This window comes from Capricornis sumatraensis, chromosome 3 (genome assembly GCF_032405125.1).
Source record: "Capricornis sumatraensis isolate serow.1 chromosome 3, serow.2, whole genome shotgun sequence".
NCBI classification, from domain to species: domain Eukaryota; kingdom Metazoa; phylum Chordata; class Mammalia; order Artiodactyla; family Bovidae; genus Capricornis; species Capricornis sumatraensis.
In genome coordinates this window covers 115,596,812-115,618,666 of record NC_091071.1, presented here as the reverse complement: position 1 = coordinate 115,618,666, position 21,855 = coordinate 115,596,812, and the positions used below count along the sequence as shown (strand labels likewise).

At 45.4% G+C, this 21,855-nt stretch overlaps 2 protein-coding genes across 3 annotated transcripts in view; one reads left to right on the top strand and one right to left on the bottom strand.

The window, feature by feature from the left end:
* Positions 1–2,231: 2,231 nt before the first annotated feature.
* On the bottom strand, positions 2,232–7,383 carry DBI (diazepam binding inhibitor, acyl-CoA binding protein). The gene is made up of 4 exons (XM_068968822.1): positions 7,265–7,383; positions 6,078–6,195; positions 3,826–3,888; positions 2,232–2,508 (listed from the first exon to the last, which is right to left on the bottom strand). Exons 1-4 carry the CDS (start codon positions 7,271–7,273, stop codon positions 2,435–2,437), a joined length of 264 nt encoding a protein of 87 aa, XP_068824923.1. The 5' UTR covers positions 7,274–7,383; the 3' UTR covers positions 2,232–2,434.
* A 41-nt stretch (positions 7,384–7,424) lies between these two features.
* C3H2orf76 (chromosome 3 C2orf76 homolog) overlaps positions 7,425–21,855 on the top strand; it is a 132,167-nt gene continuing 117,736 nt past the window's right edge. For both annotated transcript variants that reach the window (XM_068968966.1, XM_068968967.1), the window contains exon 1: positions 7,425–7,552. The gene's annotated coding sequence lies outside the window, so the exon portion shown is untranslated. The remainder of the gene's footprint in view (positions 7,553–21,855) is intronic.

Sequence of the window (21,855 nt, the reverse complement as noted above, 5' to 3'; positions counted from 1 at the left end):
CAGAAGTGGACAAGCAAGGCCCTTCTGGTCAGAGAGCCCTGGGTTCGATCAACTCATCACCTGAGCCGCCTTTTCTTCATCTGAATAATGGGCATGGTAACACAGCAAGGAGGTACAGTTCCCACCTCAAGGCACCGTGGATAAATTTCAGAACTGAAGCAAAGAGCCTGACCCTGCAGGTCCTTTGCAAATAATGGCCATTCATCAGAGGCCATGCCCTTGGTGGGCAGAGGGGCCTTGGGTCTGTCTTTTCACTCCAGTGTCTCTCCCATTGGCATCCACTGGAGAAGAGATACAAGTCGTCATAGTACAATCTAAGCCGAGTGTAACTGCAGAGGGCCATACTGTGCTCTTTGTCAGGGCTTCCCTAAGCTCAGGTCCACTCTTCTGGGATCCTGGCTGGCAACGAGGCAATGACATATCTGAGCACAGGCCTGCGCTGCCTCTCCAAGCTAGAAATAGGGCAGGGTACCAGGTAGTTGATTTTCTTTCCCACACCATCTCCAGTGTTAGGCTCTTGGGCTAGGTCCCTGACTGATAGATATTGCAAGGGATGCTGCCAGGGACAAAAACTGGTTTGAAGGAGGGTGGGAGAGAAATTCCTGATAAAGTGCTACACACTGTGGTGTTTCCTTTATAGCAAGACCTTCTCACACCCCCTGGAGGCTACACTAGGCCTGACCCTGGAGCCAGGTCTATTTAAGACAAGCACCATAGCTTGGACTCTAAGATTGTTTTTCCTTTGGCTTACTCCCCAAAACAGCCAATAACTGAGCAAAGATGATCTAAATATGGGTCCAGGTGGGTGGCTATGGCTCCTTACTGCCTCCCTTAGGGCTCAGAGGTGCCCCCTGAGTTGGGTGGTCTTGGCAGCCTGGGTGGAGTGGAGCCAGGTGGGAGGCCAGGTTCCCTGCCTCATATACCCTTAATCACATCAGCACCTAGAACTGGCGCTGCACAAATGACACTGCTACTCAGGACATCACCTCCCCTACACTGCACATCTGAACTGTGGGATTTCATTTTCCATGGGCAGCCTGGGCTGGAACTGGATGACTCACTATTCTCAATAATCACTGATATGGTCAGACTGACTGTCTGAATGCCTTGACCATGTTGCCTCCCCTGCAGCTCCCCATCACCTATGGTCAAACTGTACTTTTAAACTTGGTTGCCAACTTCCCACTACCTAGTCTCCTTCCACATTGAAGGCACGCAGGATTCCAGCCATGCCAGATGCCCTCCCTGCTTGCTCCTGTTTTTCCCACCAGTGCTACTCACTCCATTGAGGCTGCCTTGGCTGGTACAGGTATCTGAACCAAGATCTGCACCTGAATGCTGGTCCTGGGTTTCTTTGCCAGCTGAGCGACCTTAGGCAAGTTACTGTAGTGCTTAGGTCTCACTGTCCTGGAGCAAGGCTGAACTATGTCTAGGAGCAGGGCACTAGCTCTGGAGGGGAGATCTAAGAGCTGCCTGGCCTCAGAGAGCCTCTCTTTAACTCCTTTTTGCCTCAGCATCCTCACCTGCAAAATGGAAATATGACTACCTCCCTTGCAGGACTGTGGAAGTGACTGAAGGGGAACAGGAGGCACAGAGGATCTGATTGCTGTCTCCTTTAATTCTTACTATTCAACCACCTGCAAAGTCAAGCTTCAGCCTGTCTTCTTTGCAGCCTTAACCCCTTGCCCTTCTGAGGTCCTGACTGCCCTTCTCCCTGCTAAGCCCTCACTTCTCTTACTGGCTTTTTGCCTGCCCAGGTGCATGTGGCCAAGCTTCCTCAGAGGACACTGGGGATGCTCCCTGAAAATGCACATTTCGTCCTGACTGGGGCTTCCCTCCTTACTTGTTTACCCTGCAACCACGGACTGGTTGGACCTCAGCCAAACCTCAAATGCTCATCAACTCTGCCTTCCTCAGAGTATGAGGCCAGCAGTGTTCTTGACAGAGGGTTGGCAGTACCTGCAGATTGGTGTCTCAGCTCACCTGACTGGTGTAGTTGAAGCCGGGGAAGATGGAGACAGGGAAGGCCACTGCTATAATAACTCCTCTGCACCGAGGTGAACACAGGTCAGGTCTGAACAGGTGGGTGCGCCTGCCCACCCTCCAGCAAAGTGTACAGGGGGAGATAGGTAAGTTCAAACACTTCTAGATGAAATCTTTAGAAAAAGTGAGGAAGAGAGATCGGAACAGAGGACATTATTTCAAGAACCCAAGTTATCGAAGTAAAGTAACAAAGATACCTTTAATTCATCTACTGATAAAAATTACTCAGCAAGGATTAGTAACCGTTTCAGCTCCTAATCTGTTAATATCCTGGGCTGTCTTGAGCTTCTGGTTTAGCTAGTTATTTATTAACTTCATCCACAGTATTAGAAAAACAAGGCATTAAATCAGTTTAGGTGAAATGAATGGCTGGCAGCCAAACCCAGTCCTCTTATATTCCATATTTTTTCTTTAGTTCTTCTACTTTGTCAACGTAAGCTTTCATGGCATCTTCTTTAGAAGTCCCTGCAAGGCATCAACAAGGTTATTTGTCAGAAAGGCAGTACTGTAGAAAGGCAGCAAACTTTAGAGCCCCAGGTTAATACTGTGAGGCTGTTTCTCACCTGTGAAGGGGGTGGGGTTCTACTACCTACACCTCACAGACCTGGCCAGGATGTGACTTTTGAAGTCCTTAAGGAGCCTGGCCCACAGGGAAGGCTCCATAAAGCACTGAGCTCATAATGTGTGTGCAGCTGCCTGAGGCCTGTCACTGGCTTGCTGGCCAGGTGAGTATCCCACTGTTGTGTCCCACTGACTTTCACGATTGGCTTTGATCTATCAAGTATTTCTCTGTTGGGCTCTTATCTCTCAGAGCTGTTAAGCTGCCAGGGAAGAAACAAAGCCAGATACCCTCTTCTCCCCAGAGAGCAGCTTTGGGAACTCTGAAGACAAGCAGCTGGCCCTTGGAGCAGAATACAGAGGACACTGGAGATATCCCTCAGAGATAGTGATGCCTGGTGTCCTGGATTCTATGCTGAAGGAGAGATACTCAGTGGGAATTAGTGTATGTTCTGGAGCAAGGGCGAGTACATGGGGCCTCAGAGAATGGTATGGAAATGCCCAATGGGAATGGACAGGCAGAGGGGCATTCCTGTTTCACTTACTTGCAGATCCTAGGAGTGTATTTATTGTATTCTGGCCCCTTTTGAATTCAAGGGTTTCTCATTTGCAGGAAGACAGAGGGCTTATTCAGAAACGAGCAAGCTAGCACACAAAAGCTGACAGGCACTTCAGTGCCAACTTCTGGGTCTTGCTGCCGCAGGTGGCATGTGATTAAGTCACAGCCGGGATACTTCTTGGCCTCTGTTCTTAGCATATAATAGCTCCATTCACTGAGGCTACGATGTGCCAGCAACCTGCCATGCATTAATTCATTTCTGTTTTTAGGTGCCTTTCTGGCTGGAAGGGAACTAGGGAGGGCTACTTGGGCCGGGGGGTCACTGCCTGGCCTTGTGAGGGAAAGGAAGGTGTGGACAGGAAGCCAACCCTATTCTGAATATTATAAAGCCCAAGGCAACTCATCACCTCCCCATCTGTTTGTCAGTGGCCTGGTCCCCTGCCCCTCCACTCTCCAGATGATATTATGACTCAGAGATGGTGTTTTTGGAAATGGCATACATGGTATCATAAGTGGTCTAGTTTTTTTTTTCCATTCTGATCTAGGTCAAACTGGTTCCCAGCATGTGCCTCATCCATTCTGTTCTCTCTCCTCACCCCTTACACTCCTTAACAGTATTTCATTACTGGGGTTCCCAAATGAGGGAAGTGTATCAGAACAATTACCTTTCAGCTCATTCCAGGCATCCCACTTGGCCTTGCCTTTGAAGTCCAACATTCCAGGACGTTCTTAAACAAGGGAAGGAAAGACATTAGACCTGCTGCAAGTTCTAATGGGGAACTTTATCCATTTTCTTGCCATGATAGCCATATTTTATCTTCTTTTTCCAGGCTCTGCTGTGGAGTTAAATGGGTCTAGTATAGTGGGTTCTGCCTTCAGAAACCCACATGTACAGAAATTCAAACTTAAAATCTAGAGAAAATAGGAGGAAAACTGTTCTCATTACTAGAGAGCCCCTTTCTTATAAATTAACTCCAAAATTTCTTTTAAAAACCGTACTGTATTTTTTTTAAACAAGTACCACAATCCATTCACCTGGCTTAAAATTCAAACACCACAAAGGGATTACTATAAAGTTTCCTTCCACTCTTCCCACCCAAGGTCTCTCTCCCATGTTATTGTTATCAGTTTTGTAGGTGTCCTTTTCTGTGAACTGTCTGTTCATATCCTTGCCCCGTTTTGCTACCAAATTGTTGTCTATTTCTTATTGTTTTAAGGGAATTTTATTCCACCCCTCCCCACCGAGGGCAAGCTTCTTTTAAGGTATACCATGGTTTTATACCTGTAGACCTGTTATCAGTTGCACTTAGGGAACACACTCACCGCCTCCCTGCTGACCTAGTTCACTGCCATGCTAAGAAGAAAGCCCAGGGGAGCAATCGCAGTGCCCACAGCCAGGACCACAGAGTCTGAGAAACATAAAGTCTCCCCCGAAGTGCTTGCTGGGAAGCATTCCCAGGGACAGCTGAAGGAAACCGCGCCCCGGAATCATCATCAGAATCTGAGATTGGCACATCCCAATGGCCCTCTCATGATGATGGAAAGGTGGTACATTTGCACTGTCGAACTCAGGGGCCTCCTGCCACTGGTGGCAGCTGAGCACCTGAAGTGTGACTGGGGAGTTAACTGTTGACTTTATTTCATGTTAACTATTCTCAGTTTAAATTTAGATAGCTGCATGTGGCTAGTGGCTGCTGTATTGGACCGAACAGCCCTAGAGGGAGCTGATCAGGAAGCGGTAAGAATCCCGAGCCAGTCTTCCTACACTAATGCGAAAGCAGGGCAGAGGAGAGTCTCTGTGACAATCACATTTGTCAGAAAAGTGTCTCAGTCACTCTGGTCACCCCTACTTCATTTCCCCTGCCTCCCTGGGAAGAGGCAGAATTTATAAACCCAGGGTAAAACTTACCTTCACCACAAGACCTTTCTTAACTAAGCCCTCCCTGTGATTTTTATTTTAAAATAGTTCATGTATTTGGCTGTACCGGGTCTTAGTTGTTGCATATAGGATCTTTAACTGTGGGATCTAGTTCCCTGACCAGGGATAGAACCTGGGCCCCCTGCAGTGGGAGTATGGAATCTTAGCCACTGGACCATCAGGGAAGTCCCACTCTCTGTGATGTTTGATTTGGCACTGCCCAGGATCCTTAGCAGCCAGCCCACCTGCTCTACCCTCTACCCTAACTGCAATGGAATTAGGGGCTATGCTCACCCTCCTAAACAGGAGCAAGGGGTGACCTCCTCTATGCTTCTGTGGTCAACATCTCTGAGTTCCTGTGTACAGTGCATCATGCTATTGCCATATACTCTGGAGTTTGAAGAACTTAGGGGCAGAATGAAAACTGTCCAAGGGAGAAAAGACATTATAGAATATGGTGGTCCAAACCAAGGCTTCAAATCTGTACCTAGATTTTTTGACAGGGAAGAAATGGTGGAATTGCTGTCAGCAAAAATGCTTCTGACCTGCCGCAGAAAGCCAGCTGCTACCTGGCTGTAGGAGCTGACATCAGGCTTGGCCCAGCTGCCAAGCTCCCCAACTTTGATCCTGTCGGACTGGGGTGGAAACAGTGTGGTTCAACAAAATTACTACTGAGCTGAGAGCTTGGAACAAGGCTCTTCAAAGCTGGGATCTTTGTTCCTCCCAAATAGATGGAATGAGACAAGTCCTCAAACTGGGATTTGAATTCTGCTATCTGAGCCACCAAGAAACCAAGAACTGTGTAGGGTCTGTAAACCCCATTCAGGAACATGATCTTTGGGCAACCTCTCCCAGCTTAAACCCCAGGAACCGGCTTATGAGTAGGGCTGTGGGTGGTTTTGAGAATGAAGTTCCCAGAGATGAACAGTTTCAGCACCAACCAAGGCTGCCAAGCCTACTTTGATGAATCTGGGCCCTCCCAACTCCACCTCAACATACCTGTATTTATGTCACCCACAGTTGCTTGTTTGTAGTGGCTGTAGATGAACAGCATCTCCTCATCTGCTGGCTTGGTCTTAAGCTGCTTAACTTCCTCAGCAGCTTTGTCAAACTCAGCCTAAATATGAGGGAGAGGAGAGGCTTGACTAGAGTTTGGTAATGAGGATGGAGGGGTTGGAAAGGAAGCACTCTCTTGCCCTGCTGGTGAGGAAAAGCAGTCTTCCTCATCTCAACAGGGCAGCTAGAGAGATTCAGCAAAACCAGGAGGGTAAGCACATCCCTTCACTCACTTGGACAACTATGTATGGGGCTCTCTCACTAAACCAGGTATTATGTGCTGGAAACAGAGGTGAAGGAGGCAGGCTGAGACTGGCTGCAGTGGACACACACTTCACAGAAAAAGCAGCACGGCCAACCGGCTGGCCAGACAGAGGTCTCAGGATAGCCCTGACTTGCCATAGGGCTGGAAATGGGTGACTGAAACAGCGGAGAAAACTGCATGAGCGCAGCGGTGTCAGCGGCCTGAGCCCGCTGGTTCCCTCCCTCTGAGGCCAGGGGATCCGGCGCCGATCCCTGTCCCAGTGTCCGTACTGAAGACGGGGAAGGAGCCAAAGATCACCGCTCCCCGCCCCCGCCCCGCCCCCGCCCCGCCCCAACTGCTAGGTCCCGGAAAAGCGTCTACAGTCAAAGAAGAGAAAGGCCTCTCTAGGTCACCCCTCCTCAGGCTGCGACGCTCCCCTGGCCTCGCGCTGGACACTCGGCCCCCTGACCTCCAAGCTCTCAACCGCGGCCTCCTGGCTTCTCCACTCTATATGGCACCCCTACTCCTGCCGTGTCCTTCCGGATGGGGCACTCTGTCCCCTTAGTCTTTCAATCTATAAAAACCATGACATCCCATCTGCCTATGTTGGACACTTGCCTTCGACCTCAATTCCTGCTTCACTGCGAACGAAGTCTTCCTTATGGGCAACTTGCCAGCCGTTGCGGGCTCAGTAAGGGTGTTAGGAGCCCCAAACCGGAAAGTTTCGCTTACAGGGTTCTGTTCAGTCTGGGCTGGGCAAGGGTCCAGAAATAACAGCAGAGCACAGAAGGGAAAGACCCTGCGGGGTTGTGTGTCTGCGGGATGACCCCGCACCAGCTTCCCGCCTCGTGGTACCTTCGCAGCCAAGGCTGGGCACGCATATTACCTGAGACATGCCGGCGGTGTTGCAAAGATTCCAGGAAGCCCGCGGAGGCGGCGAAGAGTAGGAAGCAGGAGCACAAGAGACTCAACTGGCAGCGCCTCTGGAAGCGCAGCCTTAGGCCTCTCCACCGGTGCTCGGACCAGGAGAGACAGCCAATCAGAAGCCAGATGTACGCTGGGGGCGTGCCCAACCAACCCACGCTGCCAACCTCGCTGTCAACATCGCTTGAACCCGGGAGGGTTTGCTTGCGCAAGCGCAGCGGGGAGGAGCCGAAGGGGACGCCAGGAGCAGGTGAGGATAGCGGAAGTACAGCGTTCTCGGTAGTGACTGCCAGTTGGTCAGAGCGGGAGTTGGGTTCCCGGCTCACCGTGGGGAATGACCAGCGAAGCAGAAGACAGGGGGTAGAAGCTGAAGAGCGGAGGTTTTAAAATTTGTTTCGTTAAATCTTGTGTCTTGCGTGAAATGCCGGAAGTCGCGTCGCCGGACGAGCAAACGCTCACGCTTGGGGAGGGCGAGGGGCCCGGTCCTTTGTGGGGACTAGAAGAGACTTTCTGGGGGTGGTCCCTGGAGAACTGCGCGAGAGTGGGAAGCTGGATTGGTTCCCAGAGGGTCGAAGCCGAGGCTCTTCCTCTGAATTGTTGACATGTTCTGTGACTTGCCGTTGGCCGTGATTTGCAGTCCTGTTTCGTGTGCAGTAATCCGTCTGGTGCACTCAAGTCAGGGGCAGTGTCTTAGTTGTTTTGACCTCCCTGGTGCCTCAGATGGTAAAGAATCTGCCCAGCAGTGTGGGAGACCCAGGTTGGATCCCTGGGTCGGGGAGATCCCCAGGAGGAGGGCACGGCAACACCTTCCAGTATTCTTACCTGGAGAATCCCATGCACAGAGGAACCTGGAGGAGCTACAGACCGTGGGGTCGCAAAGAGCAGGACACAACCGAGCGAGTAACACTTTCACGTTCACAGACTTGGCCCAGACTAGGTGCTCAGCAGGCATCTGTTACGACTTTTCTTCGTTCATGAATGTGTACTAAAGTCTTGTCAGGTTGCTTGCACTGTTCCAGACCGTAGGGTGAAGGATTAAGGGAAGGTAACTTTTGAGAAAGCCCCTCAAGAGGAAGCATTCCAGGCAGAAAATGAGTGTAAATGTATGAGCAGGGAGTGAGGGGAAGATAGGAGATGAGGCTGGAAGGTTAAGGAGGTGGCAGGCTGGCCGCATGATGCGGAACCTTGAATTTTATTCTGAGTGAAATGGAAAGTTAGAGGCTTTTGAGCAGAGGATAAGAAGACTAGCGCAGTTTTGCAAAGTTGTTGCAGAGGCTGATAGTCTCCATGGGAGAAAGGTGAGTGGGGGAGTTTGAAGGTGATACCTAAGAGACCAAAGGGAGAATTTTCAGGCTGCAGCTACAGAGGAGCTAGGTGAAAGGAGGGAATTGATGGAAAATAAGTCTCCAGAAATCTTTTGATAAAGAGAGACCATTCCTCTCCAATTCCTAATTTGTAAGGAGGAGTGGACTGCAGATCAGCCTCCAGATCCTTCCCACATTAATTTATAGCTGTAAGTGTTTAAAGAAAGGCCAGGTAGATGCTTTCAGATATAACTTACTAACTTAATGGAGATCAGGCTTTATAAAAAGGGGAAAAGTAGAGATGCAATAGCAGGGAGCACATTTCGAGTCTTCAGCCTATGTGTAATTTTGTTTGAGAAAGCAAAGCCAAATGAATTAACAAATTTTGGAGCTAACTTTGGGGAAAATTACGTTTGAATTGTAAGAGATGTGAGTTTCTTCCAAAATGACAATTCAGAACTGTCTTTTTGCCCTTAGTCCCATGTGAAACTTGGATTCACTTTTGCCTCCACCATTTGGTGCTTACAGCTTCCTTGATGAAATTCAGATTATTCCTTGTGTGGATCATATTTGCAGTCAAATATATTTTCTAGTAGGTAGGTTTTGTGCTTCCCTGGTGGCTCAATGTCAATGATTCTGCCTGCAGTGCAGGAGCCTCAGGAGACGTGAGTAAACGCAAAGTTATTGTGTTTATATTGTGTTTGGCACATTTGAAAAGATTAGGTACCTCTGAAAATGAAATTTTCTTTTTATTCCTCCAAGTTTGGGTAGTGTGATTGAATTTTGACTGAAGTTCAGCATTGGAGAAAGCAAAGCTAGTGTTTTAAATTAACTTGGTAATCTCCAGCTTAAGTGGGGTTGATTTTTTGGTTGCTTCTTTGGAATATATGCCACTCTTCTTGAAAAAACGGACCTTCCACACGGTGGTTTTGTGCCCAGGTTGCTTAAAGTGATGGAAGAATGGAACTGATCTCAGGGAGCCTGAGTCTGCAGTGGCTTGAGGTGGGGCTTCAGTTCCTTAACCAGTGATTGAGGCCAGGTTGCTGTGGTGAGAGCCCCAAATCCTAGCCACTAGGCCAGTGGTCAGTGACAAGGGCCCTGGCCCTTCAGCTTTGCAGAAAAGAATTTCCACGAAGTCAGAAAGTGGTGAAGCAAGTGGAATATTTATTGAGAGGAAAAAGAGTACATTATATGTGGATAGAGACACGGGAGGACTGAGAGAGAGTCCCTGAGTTGTGCCTTTGTGGTAATTTGAATTACTTTTATGGGACATTTCTTCCAAGTTTCTGTTGGCCAGTCATTTTGAATTGCCTGGTTCAGAGTCCATATTTGATACATCTCAGGATCCTCCCACGTGTGTGTATGTATCTCTTAGCCAAGATAGATTCTACCGAAAAGGCCTAAGGGTAGAACATCTCTTATCTTCACTCCCCTTTTGACCTCCACAGAACCCTTTTGCACATATGTAGCTGGGGAGTCTCCTGACTTCAAGAATGGGAAATATGTGGTCTGGGCAGGGAACAGCCTCCTCAATTGTTCTGCTGTTCTCCACCTGGAGTTCTGGTCCACAGAGAATGAATCTTCAATTGCTTTACCCTGGGGTGGTGGGTGGGAGGGGAGCTGTGGCATCTGCCTCCTGCCTCAGAACTAGTAGTGATTGCAGATCCCAGGGAACCGGGTGCTATGTGATCTTGAGGAGAAGGAAGAATGTTTTTCCTTGTTAGGGGATCCAGCCTAGGCCAAGATTCAAAATAGCTGAAGGCATGCTTACTTTGTGCTTCCTTCCCTCACTTTTCAGTGACCTCCACCTATGCAAATGCTGCTTTATGCCCTGGAGATCAGTCCTGGGTGTTCTTTGGAAGGACTGATGCTAAAGCTGAAACTCCAATACTTTGGCCACCTCATGCGAAGAGTTGACTCATTGGAAAAGACTCTGATGCTGGGAGGGATTGGGGGCAAGAGGAGAAGGGGACGACAGAGGATGAGATGGCTGGATGGCATCACCGACTCGATGCACATGAGTTTGGGTGAACTCTGGGAGTTGGTGATGAACAGGGAGGCCTGGTGTGCTGTGATTCATGGGGTCGCAAAGAGTCGGACATGACTGAGTGACTGAACTGAACTGAGCTATCTCTGCTCTAGGGAATTGGAATGTCATTCAGCTTTTAACATAAAGGGAGGGTAACAAGTCAGCAGCTGGTATTTAATTTTTTAAAAGTAAATTTTAGCGTATATTTGGGGTCAATAGATGATATGAATTTAAAAAAGTAATTTATTTGTTTTTGGCTATGCTGAGTCTTTGTTGTCAGGCAGGCTTTTCTCTAGAGTTGGCTAGCAGGTGCTGCTCTCTGGTTGTGGTGTAAGAGCTTCTCGTTGCAGTGGCTTCCCTTGTTGTGCAGCGCACGCTCCAGGGCACGTGCAGGCTTCAGTGGTTTTGGTACATGGCTCAGTAGTTTCAGCTCCCGGGCTCTAGAGCATGGGCTCAGTAGTTGTGGTGCATGGGCTTAGTTGGTCTGTGGCATCTTCCCGCACCAGGGAACCATGTCTCCTGCACTGATTGGTGGATTCTTTACCACTGACCCACCAGGAAAGCCCAGAATTTTTTGATTCTACGTTTTGACACTACTGGAAGGGTCTTCATATCCCAAGAAAGGGCAAGGTTGTTAGCTCTGTTCATATTCTTGTTAGCAACTATCACGGTTGGTAATTACTTTTTGTACTTATTTTATTTACAATCATTTTATTTTAATTTACTCCTCTACTGTCTGAGCCCCTGCCCTACCTAAGTCAGGGAGGATAGGGATCACTGAGTATCAGTTAGTGTTCTGTCTCGAAGCACCTGGCTCTTAAATGGTGGGTGAAGGAACAGAGTATTTTTCTCTCTATGACACATTTTCCTTCTAATTAGCCATGAACTTAGAAACCAGCCAAGTTTATTAGAACTAAATGTGAGACTATGAGCTAGATTAAAGTAGATGAACTCTGGTGCAAGGGCTGTGTCATCTCTATGTTCTGCCTGCAGTCTTGGAAATAGAACGCTTGAAATATTAAGGGAAGATGAGAACCTGATGAGCTGGCTTGTCAGCCTAATTGACCCTCCGAGTTAGTGGAGGGGCCATTATCATTACTGCAGTTTTTCCCCACATCCTTGTCTTGCCAGTTTTGGCTACTCACAGGCTTCACTTGCCGGGTGTCAGTGTAAAGCCAGCCAGGCAAGTTATATTAACAGGTAAAAGCAGTTCTTGCCCAGTGGGTGTGAATAGTAGTTTAATATTATGTTTCTTGGTGTAAACTAAATCTCTAATTTCTAAGAGTAACCTAGTCATTAAAACGTGAAAATTATTACCAGAAGTTTTATGGTAAAGCTTTACTAGAAGGCAAGGGTTAGTGTATTCACAAATAATGAATTATATTCATTTTGTATTTATTTTCTGGTTTCTTGGCATAAGAGACTGGGGTTAATCATTTTGGTGACATTTTAAAATTGTAATTTCTAGTTTCGGGAGTCAGGGTGCTCTGGTTTACCGTTCTCTGGCCGGGTAGTCCATGGCTTGGGGGTCTATTAGCTCATGTTGTCCTGGAGAAACAACCTGAGTTTGTTCATTAATGATGATACCTATAATAGCAGTTTTAGAAAGATGTTATCAGTAACAGCGATTATAGTCATCTGACTCTGGTTGCTTAGTGCTCAGCACCCAGTTGAGGTCAGAGGGGATAAAAAAGGGAATAAAATTTTGAACAGAGAGATTAACCATAAACTTGGTAAGGGAACTTGATTTTAGGGGGACTTGGGTTCAGAGGCACTTGGGAACTGCTGCTGGGATAGGAGTGGGGAGAGCTGGATAGAGTTGTGGCCTTTATTTTGTGAAGGTGGGGGGAACTGACAGCTGAGGTGAAAATGTACCATAGCTTTTCTTCTCCCGCCCACCTCCACCCCCCTGCCTTTTCTCCCCTTTTGTCTCTTTTTCTTTTCTGATGAAAAAAGCTGGTAAGAGGAGGCCTGGTTACCAGAGATCTTAACCAGCCCTTCCCCTTTGCCATTCTTTTCTTCCTTGGGTATTTATGTTTGGAGAAATTGGGTGAGAGAAGAATGGGCATGGGTGTAAGACACAAGAGTGTATGAACCGCACCTTTCCCCTGTCCTGTTTTTGCCCAGCCAACATGGGGTGGGGGAGTGGTTTGGGCTTAGTTGAGACATGAAGACCAGGGCTTGGGTAGAGGTGGGATGTATTCCTGGCAGGGAGTGACCTTCACTGGCTGGGAGTTAAGAAGTAAGGAAAGTTACTTATAAGTTGGTCATGCACTGGTGAGCTGCTACCTGTGTTCTATTTAGAAATACTTAAGAATGTGGGCAGGCATAATGAAGTGCTGATAAGTTCAGTACTGTAGTTCCTGTTCAACTTCACTAGAAGAAGTATAAACTCTCTTCTAAATCTATTTTGTCTTCCTCACTTTGCCTGTTTCCCTAGCTCCTAGTTGCATGTGACAAGCTCTTGGTAAATGCTTTGAAACTAGGTTGTTAGAGATGAATTTTCTAGTGTGCTTTCCTATTGCCTGTCAACAACAACAAAAAATAGAAATATTAAAATTTGATGACAAATGATTTGACTGATAATTCCTTTGGAGATAATGCTGCTGCTGCTAAGTCACTTCAGTTGTGTCTGACTCTGTGCGACCCCATAGACGGCAGCCCACCAGGCTCCCCTGTCCCTGGGATTCTCTAGGCAAGAACACTGGAGTGGGTTGCCATTTCCTTCTCCAATGTATGAAAGTGAAAAGTGAAAGTGAAGTCACTCAGTTGTGTCCAACTCAGCCAGATAATGCAGTTTTATTTATTTGCTTATTTTTGATTTTTTTTTTTTTTGGATATGGACCATTTTTAAAATCTGTATTGCTTTTGTTACAATATTGCTTCTGTTTTATTTGTTTCATTTTTTTGGCCACCAGGCATGTGGAACCTTAGCTTCTCAACCAGAGTTTAAACCTGTGCCCCCTGCAGTGGAAGTGTGGAGTTTCTTAACCACTGGACAGTCAGGGACGTCCCTCTGTGCTGTTATCCCTTGTACTCTTTGTCCTGATGGTAACAGCTTGCACAGCTATTGTACCTACCACAAATAGTACATTGACAATAATAGGTTGAAGATACAGAATATTTTTATCATCGTCCTTTTATTGCCCTGTGATAGCCACAACCACTTCCCTCCTGTCCTTACTCTTCCTCTGTTCCTGGCAACCAGGAGTTTATTCTATTTCTATAATTCTCTCATTTCAAGAATGTTATGTAAGTGAAATCATGTAGTTTGTAACCTTTTGGGATTGGCTTCTTTACTCAACCTAATTCTCTAGTGATTTATCCAGAGTGTTGTATGTACCAGTAATTAATTCTTATTGCTGAGTATATTCCATCATATGGATGAACCAGTTTGTTTACCCATTCACCTGTTGAAGGACATCTGCACTGTTTCCACATTTTAATTGTTACCAATAAAGCTGCTGCTAGTCACTCATGTACAGATTTTTCTGTGAATGTTTTCATTTTTCTGGAATGAAAGCCCAGGAGTGCAGCTCTGGGCCATATGGCCATTCCATGTTTGGTTTTGTAAGAAATTGCCATTGTATCTGTACCATTTTACATTCCTACCAGTAATAAAGGAGAGATCCAGTTTCTCCACATCCTTACCAGAATTTGGTGTTAGCACTATTTTTTATTTTAGGCATTCTTATAAGTGTGTTATGGTATCTCATTGTGGTTTTAGGTTTGCATTCCCTAATTATTAATGATGTTGAGCATCTTTTTATGTGTTTTTTTGTGCCACATGTATAATCTCTTTTCTGAATTTTCTGTGTCTTTTACTTGTGTTTAAATTGGATTTTTTTTAATGTTGAGTTTTGGGAGTTCTTAATATATTCCAGATACTATTCCTTTGTTGGATATGTGGTTTACAAATATTTTCTTCCAGTTTTTAGTTTTTTTTTTTTTTTCATCTTCTTAACAGAGTCTTTCACAAAGCATAAAATTTTAATTCTGGTGAAATCCAGTTTTTCCAATTTTTTCTTTTATGGATTACACTTTTGGTGTCATGTCTAATAAATTTTGACCGAGCCCTAGATCTGAGAATTTTCTCTTTTTTTTTTTTTTGGTAAAAGTTTTATAGTTCTGCATTTTAAAATTCACATAATTTATTTTGAGTTAATTTTTGTATAAAGTATAAGATTTAGATTGAGGTTCTCCTCCCCTCCCCTACCTTGGATTTCTTACTGTTCCAGCACCATTTGTTGAAAAGATATCTTTCCTTTAATGGTGCTTTTTGCACCTTTGTCTGTAGCCTCTTGGGCATGTTTATGTGGTCTTTTCTGGGTCCTGTCTTCTGTTGATCTGTGCATCTGTTCCTGCACCAATACTGCACATTCCTGATTATTGCAGCTGTCTAATGAATCTTGAAATCGGGTAAACTAATTCTTTCTACTTTATTCTCCTTTTTCAGAATTGTTTAGTTATTTTAGTTCCTTTCTCATTCCATATAAATTTTAGAATAAACTTGTCTATGTCTAGAACTTCCAGAACTATGTTCTAGAACCATAACTATACTGAATAAGAGTGATGAGAGTGAATATATACTTGCCTTGGATTTGTAGAGAATATTGGTCTGTGGCTTTCATTTTTATAATGTCTTTGGTTGGTTATCCTGTAACTATTAACTTCATAAAATGAATTAGGAAATGTTCCTTCCTCTTCTGTTTTCTAGAAGAGAATGTATAGAATTCTTCAGTGAAACCTTCTGGGCCTAGAGATTTCTCTTTTGGGAGTATCAAAATTATGGATTTTCCTTAATAGTTTCCTTAAAAGTTCCATTCAGATTATCTATTTCTTATTGGATTAATGAATCTAAGTTGTGAAATGTGTTTATGTAGATTTGTTCATAGTATTCCCTTATGAAATGTACAGAGTCTTAGCGAATATTTGTTTCATTTCTGATATTGATCATTTAGATCTTCTCTCTTCTTTTGGCCAGTCTTGCAAAAGATTTATCAATTTTTTTGATCTTTCTGAAGAACTAGCCCTTTTTTCATTGATTTTCTCTTTATTGTCTTTCTGTTTTCAATTTATTGATTTCTGTTCTCTATTATTTCTTTCCTCCTGCCTATTTTGGGTTGTTTTGCTTTTATTTTTCTAGGTGCCTGAGATGAAAGCTTCCTGACTCTTCACCAGGCCCCTGTGACACTAGCTGCTTTGTTTTATTAACGTTTTTGAAGTGGAGCACAGGTTGCTGGATGGCGAGCTGTGGTCAACGGAGGACCACAGAGAAATTGAAATAGAGATGTTTATTATTCACCCGTCCTGAAGGAAGTACATGGCACTACTCGAGGACGCACGTGGGGAGGAGGTCAAGACTGAGTACAGGGAGAGAGTGAGCTGTAGGACCTGGAACACATGGTCTATGGGTGGAACCCCTGGGGTTCCCAGGTTAACACTGGATTGATCAGTGCAAACCAAACGTGCAGGGTTCTAGTAAGCTCTGTGGGGGTTTTATCTAAGGAGTGTCAAAGGGCAGGCCCCGGAGGCAGGGGAAACTGGTGGTCACAAGGGCTGTTGGGGAAGTCTTATCAGGAGCTTGTTTTTCTCTGTGATTCAGGGCTGTTATCTAGGGCACATACTTCCATGAGGGGGCAAGTTTCAGTTTAAGGTCCTTGTGGGGCTACACAGCCAAACAAAATGTTTGCTGGGGCAGCAGTATCACGTAGTAGCTTAGGTAAACTCTCCACAGAGCCCCCATGGGGAAGGGGAGGGCCTTTTATTTCTGTGGAGGTGGGAGAGTCCAAGCTCTTTACTGACTCCAGGATGCTGAGGAATCAAGTGGGTGATTGCCCAGCTCCCTATCAGCCTTCTCTAATGTGACCCTGGCGGGGAGGTTGGGGCTCCTCATTAAGGCCTGGGGAGGGCAGAAGTCTAGGCTCTGGCTCTACCTTTGCTAGTGGGGGTGGGGCAGCAGTTTCTTATGTGATTTCTGGCTGGATTAGAGGGCCCCTTTGTCTAAAAGTTTTCTTTCTTGGCTAGGCTGCCTCTTTCCTGGTCCTTTGGCTAGATAGAGAAGACTTGTTCAAGCTTTTCTTTTTTTTCTTTTCCTGCACCTGTTTGTGATTCTGGGTTGCTGACTTCTTCAGCTCTGTGTCTGAGATATATGAAAAACCAGGGACCTCTCCACCATGTTGTTCCTTAGGTCTGTAGATCCCTAGCTAATCTGTTGCCCTCCCTCCACCTTTCTCATCCTCCTGCATTTGTTTTATAGATAATGTCCAGGATTTTTAGTTGTATTTTATCAGGACATATAGGGAAATAAACATCTACTCCATCTTCCTACAGACAGAAATGAAGAATAGTACCACTTAAAATTCATCATTAGTTTCTCCATGAATTAGACTAGATTCTGAATTCATAACCTAAGTTGTAGCTTTTAAAGTTGAATAAAAACTCAGTGTTCTCCATTCTTTTCAGAAGAGCATTAGTTCTCTTTTGACTGTTTGAAAGTTGTTTCACATGGTTGAAGCTTGAAGTGAAGTGAAGTGAAGTCGATCAGTCGTGTCCGACTCTTTGTGACCCCATGGATGGAGTAGTCTGCACCAGGCTACTCCATCCATGGGATTTTCTAGGCGAGAGTACTGGAGTGGGTTGCCATTTCCTTCTCGAGGGAATCTTCCTGACCCAGGGATTGAACCCAGGTCTCCCACATTGTAGACAGACACTTCACCATCTGAGCCACCAGGTTGAAGCTTACAACCTCCCAAATTCAATAGCAGGATTATTTTCTTCTTAAGAAGCCAAGTGATAGCGGAATATAGCCAATATTTTGTAATAAGTGGAGTATAACCTTTAAAAATGTTGTTCTCTTGTAACTTACATAGTATTCTATAGCAGTGGCACCCCACTCCAGTACTCTTGCCTGGAAAATCCCATGGACGGAGGAGCCTGGTAGACTGCAGTCCATGGGGTCGCTAAGAGTCGGACATGACTGAGCGACTTCACTTTCACTTTTCCCTTTCATGCATTGGAGAAGGAAATGACAACCCACTCCAGTGTTCTTGCCTGGAGAATCCCAGGGACGGGGGAACCTGGTGTGCTGCTGTCTCTGGGGTCGCACAGAGTCGGCCACGACTGAAGCAACTTACCAGCAGTAGTAGCAGCAGCAGCAACTTCTTCAATTAAAAAAAAAAGAGAAGCCAAGTGGTCGAATACAAGCCAAGTGGTTTGCCATTAATAGTGAGTTTGTGCTGTGCTATGCTAAGTGGCTTTAGTCATGTCCAACTCCGTGCAACCCTATGGATTGTAGCCCACCAGGCCCCTCTGTCCATGGGATTCTCCAGGCAAGAATACTGGAGTGGGTTGCCATTTCCTCCTCCAGGGGATCTTCCTGACCCAGGGATCGAACCTGTGTCTCCCACATTGAAGGTGGGTTCTTTACCACTAGCACCACCTGGGAAGCCCAAAAAGTGAGTTTCAGTAAGGCCAAATCCAACTTTAGCTAGTGCTTAATATAATGTATGTTTTAAAATATTAATTTAAAAACAATTTATTTTAAAAAGCATCCTTCCTGGGATGGGTGATACAAAAAGTAAGTTTTGAATTTATCTTAACAGTATTTTCGGGCTTCCCAGGTGGCCCTAGTGGTAAAGAACTCACCTGTCAATGCAGGTAGAAGTAAGAGATGTGGGTTTGATCCCTGGGTCAGAAGGATCCCCTAAAGGAGAGCATGGCAACCCACTCCAGTATTCTTGCCTGGAGAATCCCTGGCAAGGGATTCCAGAGGAATCCCAGGCTCTAGAGGAGCCTGGAGTCCAAAGGGTCCCTTAGTCCATAGGGTCACACAGTGTCGGACACAACTACAGTGACTTAGCACATGACAGTATTTTCTGATTATGTGTAACAGTACCAGAAATGTTGCTGCAGTGACACTGATTGTTCTTTAGTAGAGCCTGCCAAATACATTATTTGTGTATAGGTAGCTCTTGATGGAAGTCAAGGCATGTGTTCTAGTCTTATCTCTGCTACTGAATTAGCTGTGTTATTCTAGATTCACACATCCTTTGTTTCCTCATTGGCAAAATAGGGGCAGTTGCACCTGCTTTGCTGATAGGTAATTGAGGATTATTAGTGACATTGTACAGGAGACAGGGAGCAAGACCATCCCCAAGAAAAAGAAATGCAAAAAAGCAAAATGACTGTCTGAGGAGGCCTTACAAATAGCTGTGAAAAGAAGAGAAGTGAAAGGCAAAGGAGAAAAGGAAAGATATACTCATTTGATTGCAGAGTTCCAAAGAATAGCAAGGAGAGATAAGAAAGTCTTCCTCAGTGATCAATGCAAAGAAATAGAGGAAAACAATAGAATGGGAAAGACTAGAGATCTCTTCAAGAAAATTAGAGATACGAAGGGAACATTTCATGCAAAGATGGGCTCAATAAAGGACAGAAATTGTATGACTATGCCAAAGGCTTTGACTGTGGATCACAATAAACTATGGAAAATTCTGAGAGAGATGGGAATACCAGACCACCTGACCTGCCTCTTGAGAATTCTGTATGCAGGTCAGGAAGCAACAGTTAGAACTGGACATGGAACAACAGACTGGTTCCAAATAGGAAAAGGAGTACGTCAAGGCTGTATATTGTCACCCTGCTTATTTAACTTCTATGCAGAGTACATCATGAGAAACGCTGGACTGGAAGATACAAAAGCTGGAATCAAGATTGCCGGGAGAAATATCAATAACCTCAGATATGCAGATGACACCACCCTTATGGCAGAAAGTGAACAGGAACTAAAGAGTCTCGTAATGAAAGTGAAAGAGGAGAGTGAAAAAGTTGGCTTAAAGCTCAACATTCAGAAAACGAAGATCATGGCATCCGGTCCCATCACTTCATGGGAAGTAGATGGGGAAACAGTGGAAACAGAGTCAGACTTTATTTTGGGGGGCTCCAGAATCACTGCAGATGGTGACTGCAGCCATGAAATTAAAAGACGCTTACTCCTTGGAAGAAAAGTTATGACCAACCTAGATAGCGTATTCAAAAGGAGAGACATTACTTTGCCGACTAAGGTCCATCTAGTCAAGGCTATAGTTTTCCCAGTGGTCATGTATGGATGTGAGAGTTGGACTGTGAAGAAGGCTGAGCGCCGAAGAATTGATGCTTTTGAACTGTGGTGTTGGAGAAGACTCTTGAGAGTCCCTTGGACTACAAGGAGATCCAACCAGTCCATTCTGAAGGAGATGAGCCCTGGGATTTCTTTGGAAGGAATGATGCTAAAACTGAAACTCCAGTACTTTGGCCACCTCACACAAAGAGTTGACTCATTGGAAAAGACTTTGATGCTGGGAGGGATTGGGGGCAGGAGGAGAAGGGGACAACAGAGGATGAGATGGCTGGATGGCATCACTGACTCGAGGGACCTGAGTTTGGGTGAACTCCGGGAGCTGGTGATGGACAGGGAGGCCTGGCGTGCTGCGATTCATGGGGTCGCAAAGAGTCGGACATGACTGAGCGACTGAACTGAACTGAACTGAACAGAAGCAGAAGATATCAAGAAGAAGTGGCAAGAATACACAGAAGAATTGTACAAAAAAGATCTTTATGACCCAGATAATCACGAAGGTGTGATCACTCACACTCACCTACAGCCAGACTTCCTAGAATGGGAAGTCAGGTGGGCCTTAGGAAGCATCACAGGAACAAAGCTAGTGGAGGTGATGGAATTTCAGTTGAGCTATTTCAAATCCTAAAAGATGATGCTGTGAAAGTGCTGTGCTCAATATGCCAGCAATTTTGGAAAACTCAGCAGTGGCCACAGGACTGGAAAAGGTCAGTTTTCATTCCAGTCCCAAAGAAAGGCAATACCAAAGAATGGTCAAACTACCACACAATTGCACTCATCTCTCATGCTAGTAAAGTAATGCTCAAAATTCTCCAAGCCAGGCTTCAGCACTATGTGAACCGTGAACTTCCAGAAGATGTTCAAGCTGGTTTTAGAAAAGGCAGAGGAACTGGAGGTCAAATTGCCAACATCTGCTGGATCATCGAAAAAGCAAGAGAGCTCCAGAAAAACATCTATTTCTGGTTTATTGACTATGCCAAAGCCTTTGATTGTGTGAATCATAAACTGTGGAAAATTCTGAAAGAGATGGGAATACCAGACCACCTGACCTGCCTTGAGAAACCTGTAGGCATATCCAGAAGCAACAGTTAGAACTGGACATGGAACAACAGACTGGTTCCAAATAGGAAAAGGAATACATCAAGGCTGTATATTGTTACCCTGCTTATTTAACTTATATGCAGAGTACATCATGAGAAATGCTGGGCTGGAGGAAGCACAAACTGGAATCAAGATTGCCGGGAGAAATATCAATAACCTCAGACATGCAGATGACACCACCCTTATGGCAGAAAGTGAAGAACTAAAGAGTCTCTTAATGAAAGTGAAAGAGGAGAGTGAAAAAGTTGGCTTAAAGCTCAACATTCAGAAAACGAAGATCATGGCATCCGGTCCCATCACTTCATGGCAAATAGATGGGGAAACAGTGGCTGACTTTATTTTTTTGGGCTCCGAAATCCCTGCAGATGGTGACTGCAGTCATGAAATTAAAAGACGCTTGCTCCTTGGAAGGAAAGTTATGACCAACCTAGACAGCATATTAAAAAGCAGAGACATTACTTTGCCAACAAAGGTCCGTCTAGTCAAGGCTGTGGTTTTTCCAGTAGTTGTATGGATGTGAGAGTTGGACTATAAAGAAAGCTGAGTGCTGAAGAATTGATGCTTTTGAACTGTAGTGTTGGAGAAGACTCTTGAGAGTCCCTTGGACTGCAAGGAGATCCAGCCAGTCCATCCTAAAGATCAGTCCTGAGTGTTCATTGGAAGGACTGATGTTGAAGCTGAAACTCCATACTTGGCCACCTGATTCAAATAGCTGACTTGTTTGAAAAGACCCTGATGCTGGGAAAGATTGAGGGCAGGAAGGGAAGGGGACGACAGAGGATGAGATGGTTGAATGGCATCACCAACACAATGGACATGGGTTTGGGTGGTCTCCGGGAGTTGGTGATGAACAGGGGAGCCTGGCGTGCTGCGGTTCATGGGGTCATAAAGAGTCGGACATGACTGAACGACTGAACTGAACTGAATGATATTTCTAAAGCATTTAGCACATTCCAAGTAGCTATTATTATCATCCTTAATGCACTTTGTTAAAGCAAAAACCT

Coding starts and splice junctions, on each gene's coding strand:
- DBI (XM_068968822.1), bottom strand. Junction 3,889..6,077: donor TGTGGGTGACATAAATACAG/GTATGTTGAGGT, acceptor CCCTTGTTTAAG/AACGTCCTGGAATGTTGGAC. Junction 2,509..3,825: donor TGCCTGGAATGAGCTGAAAG/GTAATTGTTCTG, acceptor GATGCCTTGCAG/GGACTTCTAAAGAAGATGCC.